General features: G+C 36.6%; 2 protein-coding genes across 3 annotated transcripts in view; both read left to right on the top strand.

Moving 5' to 3' along the window:
• Positions 1 to 311: 311 nt before the first annotated feature.
• Positions 312 to 3,508, top strand: LOC122073758 (mannan endo-1,4-beta-mannosidase 1-like). The gene is made up of 5 exons (XM_042638384.1): positions 312 to 738; positions 855 to 1,049; positions 1,834 to 1,956; positions 2,044 to 2,249; positions 2,969 to 3,508. The coding sequence occupies exons 1-5, from the start codon at positions 406 to 408 to the stop codon at positions 3,324 to 3,326; spliced, it is 1,215 nt and encodes a 404-aa protein (XP_042494318.1). The 5' UTR covers positions 312 to 405; the 3' UTR covers positions 3,327 to 3,508.
• A 687-nt stretch (positions 3,509 to 4,195) lies between these two features.
• Positions 4,196 to 6,986, top strand: part of LOC122073759 (26S proteasome regulatory subunit 8 homolog) — a 42,126-nt gene continuing 39,335 nt past the window's right edge. The window contains exons 1-2 of one of the 2 annotated variants that reach the window (XM_042638385.1): positions 4,198 to 4,989; positions 5,134 to 5,231. In XM_042638385.1, coding sequence (XP_042494319.1) covers positions 4,878 to 4,989; positions 5,134 to 5,231 — 210 coding nt within the window. In that variant the 5' untranslated portion in view covers positions 4,198 to 4,877. Of the gene's footprint in view, positions 4,990 to 5,133; positions 5,232 to 6,986 lie in introns of both variants that reach the window. The other variant, XM_042638386.1, reaches the window with a different exon arrangement.

Here is a 6,986-nt window from a genome sequence, read left to right as displayed (position 1 = left end):
AATTAATGGTGAGTAATGGTGACATTTGAAATGGAAAGTAGAAACGGTTTAGGTATAATTGTTAGTAAACTACGTCATCAAATGACCCACCTGTATTGCAGGTGTCACCAAACTGACCCGTGAACCCTGGAAGTCATAGTCATGATCTTCACGGCCTCCTCCTCCTTACGTTTCTATGCCCAACCAACCTTTCTTCTTCCCTTCTCCCTTCTCACGCACCCTCCACTACTTTAGTTTTAATTAATCTCTGCTAAATCCTACACTAAATTTAGCAAACCTTATGTCTGCAAATTCCTTTCTCTTCAAAGCATATTATTACCCATTAATGTTCACGAAAAAATGGAAAGAAAAGCACATTATAAATAGACTAACCAAGCCCAGTAAGTCTCCTCATCTCTTAATCCAATGGCTTTCTTCTTCAGTAGGATTAACTGCATTTGTGGGTCTTTGATGATCCTTTTAGCCTTCGTTTGTGAAGCTACAGTTCCTTCTGGAGGTTTCATTGGAACCCAAAATACCCAGTTTGTTCTCAATGGCTCTCCTTTCTTCTTTAATGGGTTTAATTCCTATTGGATGATGAGTGTTGCAGCTGACCCCAATGAGAGGTACAAGGTCTCCAATGTCTTCCGGGATGCCACCGCCGCCGGCCTCACTGTTTGCAGGACGTGGGCTTTCAGTGACGGCGGCTACCGGCCATTACAGATATCTCCCGGGAACTATGATGAGAAGGTTTTCCAGGTCTGTTATATTCCAAAGATTTTTTTTTTTTCTTTTTTTTCTGCTTGTGTTTGTGTTTGTGGGTGAAGATGAACACCATTGTTTACCAGTTTTGGAATTTGTTTAACAATTTTCAGGCACTTGATTTTGTGATTTCGGAAGCACAAAAGTATGGGATTCGTTTAATTTTGAGTTTGGTGAACAATTACAATGACTATGGAGGTAGACCACAATATGTTCAGTGGGGAAAAAGTGCTGGACAGAAGATTAGTGATGATGATGATTTTTATACAAATCCAATGGTGAAGGAGTACTACAAGAACCATGTTAAGGTAAAATTAATCATAGTTAGAAAATCAGGTTTTTGGACTATGACTTGTTCTATAAAAAAAACCTGGTGAGTTGAGTGAGTCAAACCTGATCAGGTGAATCATGTTTTTTTTTTTTTCCCCCTTATTAGATCTTCCTTCTTCTCCTTCAGTGACAAGGTAGTGAGGTTATGGTTCTCTCGTGAGAAGGAAAAAAGAAGGCATGATTATAGATTATTATTTTTTATTTACTTTTGTTATTATTATTATTATTATTATTATTATTATTATTATTTATGAATGAAAATTATATTAAAACAAATGAAAAACAGATACAAACAAAACTCAAAGGCCGACCTTATCCATCAGAAGCCAGCCCAACAGGCACGGGACAAAGCAAACCAACCTCAGGAAATGAACATGCCCTGAAACAAAAAAAAAAGGGGGGGAGGGGGGAGTGGGGAGGGGGGAGGGGGGAAGGGAAGAAACAAGCAAAGAAGATGGGAAAAAATATATATCATATTATAGGGTTTTTTTTTGTTGTAGATCAAACTTTATGTATTTTGCATGACTCGAACAAAAACACAGAGTCAATGAAAACTAGGACCAACGTAGACTTGATTTGGCCAGTTCTTAAGCCTAGATAAGTCTTTATGATTCATAACTCAGGTTTTATTTATTTATTTATTTGTTTTTTAACTCAACTCGGGTGACTCACCTGACTCAAAACTTGATTTTCAAACTATGAAAATTATAGAAAAATATGAATTGTATTTTGGTTATCTAATATGAATGAATTATGTTTCAGAGAGTCCTAACAAGGTTGAACACCATAACTGGAATTGTGTATAAAGATGATCCAACAGTCATGGCATGGGAGCTCATGAATGAACCACGATGCAAAGTAGACTATTCTGGAAAATTATTAAATGTGAGCCTCTAACACTGTTGTAACTGATGCAACCCAAAACATGGAAACATATTCTCTTTTTTAACTTATTTGTCTTCAATATGACAGGTTTGGATTCAAGAAATGGCAACACATGTGAAGTCTCTTGACAATAAACACTTGCTTGAGGTAGGGATGGAAGGTTTTTATGGAGATTCAACCCCAGAGAAGAAGCAAATCAATCCTAATGGTTATGAATTTGGAACAGATTTTATTACCAATAATCTCATAAAGGAAATTGATTTTGCCACAATACATGCATATCCAGATATTTGGTAAGTTGAGAATCCTCTATTATCCCTCTATAGGCAGTAATAGTGTTACAAATTGGGATTACGTTAATTATGAATTAATTAAGGGAAAATCTTGTTGTTACCTAGGTTAGTGAAAAGGAAAAGAAAAAAAATCGTAAGTTTAATTTTTTTTTTTTTTTTGCCCTTTTTAGTATGATAAATTTTTTTTTTCGATGAGGGTAAATTCTAACATTTTACATAAATATTTCATTAAAATTGTATTAATTAACTTTCTCTATTTTGAAAAAAAAAAAATCAATTTTGGCCCCTACATTAAATACTGTGTACGGGCAATTATTAAAAGAAGGTTACAATTTCATAGTTCACCACTTTGTTGGTAAAAAGTTTCAAAGAGTGTTTGACTGACACTTGTAGTGTTTTAGAACTTGAGACCTCCTTGTAATTATCATTTGTCTTATTCTTAAAAGTTATTTAATATAATATTTAATGTAAAGGTAATTAAGGTTTTCAAAAAATTGAAAACCTATCATTTTAATGTAATATTTATTTATTTATTTTTGTAAAATGACTATATTTATTTGCCGACATAGAATGGAAAAAAAAGTGGGCTATACTAAAAGGGTTAACACCTTATTGTTGGGGAAGGGGGGGGGGGGAATAACACCTTAAGAGGTGTAAATAAGAAAATTTCTTCATTAAAGATGCAAATCTTTGTACATTAACCTCTTTAATCTCTGTAGGTTACCGGGACAAAGCAACAACGAGCAATTGACATTCCTACAAAGGTGGATGGATAATCACTGGGCAGACTCAAGAGGGGTATTGAAGAAGCCAGTGGTATTTGCTGAATTTGGCAAATCAAAGAAACATCCTGGATTCAGTATTAGTATTAGAGATTCATTCTTGAACAACACTTACAATAGCATCTACAACTTTGCAAGGAGTGGGGGAACAATTGGAGGTGGTTTGGTTTGGCAAATTTTAGCTGAAGAGATGGAGTCATATTATGATGGTTATGAGATTATTCTAACCCAAGAACTCTCAACAAGTAAAGTCATTAGTGAACAATCTCATCTCATGACTATACTCAATCATTAAGACACCAATTAAATGAACCTAACAGACATAAAAATAAGAAAATGATTTAATTATAGGTATTGGCTGTTTTGGATGAGGGTATATTTTATTAGAATTTAAACTCAAGGAACAAAAGGAGATGTATCAAGATGTAATTCTCATTTACAGAGATATAATCCTAATATTGTGAGAGTAATCTTCGATTTTCTGGTTTTGTTAGTTTTTCGATGATTATGTTAAAGTCCACAAATGAAAAAAAAATCCATACATGTACAATGCATGAGACTTCCACCATTGCGGAATCTCGGGAGAGTCATAATGTATGCATCCATACCCTCGCTTCATGAAGAAGTTGTTTCCCGACTCAAACTCGTGACCGCTAATAATATTTAATATTGTAACTCTTAGGTCATAATTTATAATTTCCAAGTACTCTTTAAATCTTATAGTCTTCGGGTGGATCATGCGTTCTGATTCTAACCAATCTAGATTGGCCTGAATCACCCGATTCCTACAACTTGAATCATTTAACAATTTAGAAATATATTAGTTATAGAAAAATGTTATCGAAAATTAAACCATTCATGTCAAACTTTTTCCCTCACTTTAAATTTGACAGTCAAATTATCCCTAATCTTTAGAGGATCAAAACTTTATTTACATCCATCCATGGATTGCCCAGATGGTTAGGGCACATTGGGATCATGTGCATAGATGACACAGTCTATGTACGAAAATGGATGAGAATGGTTCTAGGACTCTAAAAGGAAAAAAGAAAAAACAAGGTGAACCCTAGGACCATGTAAGACCCCACATCCCACATGGCATGCACTTCTGAGGGGGTTTGATTTGGATTTTTCTTTTTTTTTTTTAGTTTTTTAAATGTTTGACATTTTTCATTGTCAAAAAATAAAAGACATAAAAAAACAAAAGGGTCCATGTAAAAAGGTAATAAAATATAAGAAAATGGAGACAATCTCAGCGAAAGGACTAAAGCCCATATGACCAAAGTCACGCACATGCAATGCAAATAAATAGAACAGAGGTGGTCTGCTAGATAGAGAGGAGTGATGTATACCTTACGGACTCTAGGGAGCGTAGGGAGCGTTGGTGAAGGGCAGTTCCCACTGAAGGAACGCCCACCGCCGGTTTCGGTGGAAGAGGCATTCTCGGCAAGGAAAGAGAGAAACGGGGGTAGTTACGTCTCACACTAGAGAGGGATAATCGGAGACAGAGGGCTTCTCAGCGAGAGGAGAGAGAATCGGGTGGTGTTTGTTACGTGAAAGAGAATCGGTTCCGATAGTAGGTAGAGGGATTTTCGTGGGATTTTCGTGGGTGGGGTGTAGGTGTAGCTCAGCAGGGTAATCGGGAGAGCAAGAAATCGAGGATAAAGGGGTAAATGGTCTATGGTGTTGGAGAAACTAGGGTGGAGAATGGGAGAGAGATCGAGGGAGATTGAGGAGACCCACTTACCTGCTAGGGTTGTTTCTTAACTCACAACCACCACTTCCAAATTGCACCCAAAAGCAACGGTGCCGGGTAGAGTGTTTTCTCTTCTACAGTTTTGTGACAATGGAGGCAAGAGAAAGTAATAGGAATCATGAGGTCGAACAGTATCGAGATCCTAAGCTCCTGGATGGTCCAGACGCTCAAAATGCTCACCGAGATTACTGTATTTCCCGAGGTAATACTTTGGGGTAACCATTAAATTTGATTTAATATTGGTTCCTTAAAGGGGTGTTCTTAAGTTATGTTTTGTTAAATTTAGTTTTTTATATGGATTGTAATTATTGGTGAGGGTATTCTTTTGGATTTGCAAATTGGACAGCGAAGATGATTGCTGAAGAATTTGCGCAGCTTAGGGGACCTAATGCCATCATAGGTGAATTGGGAGAACTTATGGCAGAATCGGACCTTATAGCTAAGGTAGACGGTGGTATTCTTCTGTAATGAGTTTGATGTTTTGGTCATTGTTGACATGTATTTTGTTCTGTGTTAGCTATCCATGATGTATTCAAGTTAGTGTATCACACTAGGCATGACATTTTTATGGTATCGTTTATGATTTAACCATTAATCCAATGGTTAAATGGGCTTCATTTGATGCATGTCAATGGTCATTGGACTTTTGTTTTAGTTAGGTACGTAACAATTGGTGGTAGAGTTTAGTATTGTCTTGGGCTGAAGTCATGAGAAGGGCTAGCTGGAGTAGAGTGAAAGATACTGGTGCCAAGTAGAACCTTGAAGTAAAACCGGCTAGAAAGGGCTACCTGCTGCTAGGTGATAGTTTCTAGAGTAAGAGTCACGGAGGATATGGGCTAGATAAGAATGATGATATATTCAACAACAAACAACAAACTCAGCCTTATCCCAACTAAATGGGGTCGGCTACATGGATCCTTGCACTCCAATCGGCTCTGTTTGAGGTCATACTTGGGACGAGACCTAAATTATGCGTGTCTTCCCTTACTACTTCGATGGTCATTTTAGGCATTCCCCTAGCTCTTTTAGTTCCTTTAATCTGAAATTTGATTACTCCTCTTTATTGGCTCATCCCTAGGCCTTTGTTGAACATGGTCATGCCATCTCAAACGATTTTTTCGGAGCTTATCATGAATTGGGGCAACTCTCAAATCAGCTCTAATATGATCATTCCTTAATTTATCCTTCCTAGTTTTGCCTCACATCCATCTCAACGTCCTACAACTTTTGGCATGTTGTTTAGGCATGTAACAATGCTGCCTATTTTATTGGTAGGAATAGCTTAAGCTCAATTTGTCCAGTGGGATTTAATTAACCATTTCCCCTTCAATTTTCTATCTGCTTGGTCTAGAACAAGAAAGTGTTGTGAGAGAGTTGCTTGTGACTTGTGAGTGCTTCCAAATTAGGGCTATGAAACTGAAGGATTATTTCACGTCATCTTTGACTGCTCTTTTCAAATGGCTTTGGAGCTTGGGAACAATGTCTGTTTTACTTGGGTTGGACCTTGGTTGAGCATACTGAATCCAGTTCAGATTCATCTATGATCCCAATCCTGTAATTGGGAATTGGTCTTTGGTTTCTTTTGAACTGATGCCAAGAAAGTTAAACTTTGATTTATGAATTATGATTAATGATCCTTATTTAACTTAGGTGTCCATCACAACTCAACTCACTAAACTTTGTCCCGACTATATTGCTATCGCTGTTTTTGCCATTTCCATTATGGTTATTTTCAATTTATCATATGATCATGATCATAGTCATTGTTAGAATAGGAGTAAGTGTGCCGCAGGGGCACATTGGGGCTTTCCCCCCTCCATCGACCCTATTTAGAGTGGAGCGGCTAGATGGGAGGTATTCTTGTAATTGTTTTATGATTTCTATTTTGTACTCCTATCATGACTCTATCATGATTCTATATTATAAATAGAGGACTTGTGTGATCAGTTAAAGACACACAAGCATTCTCCCTATTCATACTTTTATCATTCATTATCATTGTTTTTGTTATGAAAGATATAAGCTGCTCCCTCTTCAAACGTGTGTTTAATTGTTTTTCAGACACATTTGGATGTCTTAAATATTATATTTGAGTAGTGTTGTTGTTGTCATACAATCTTTTGATATCCAGAAATTTGGTGTTGTCTGATGCTTACTTTCCTTGTGAATCCTCCTTACTATCTTTTGACAATGTCTCTA

This window comes from Macadamia integrifolia, chromosome 3 (assembly GCF_013358625.1).
Source record: "Macadamia integrifolia cultivar HAES 741 chromosome 3, SCU_Mint_v3, whole genome shotgun sequence".
Lineage (NCBI taxonomy): Eukaryota > Viridiplantae > Streptophyta > Magnoliopsida > Proteales > Proteaceae > Macadamia > Macadamia integrifolia.
The sequence above is the reverse complement of the archived record's forward strand: the minus strand, read 5'-3'. Positions and strand labels throughout refer to the sequence as shown.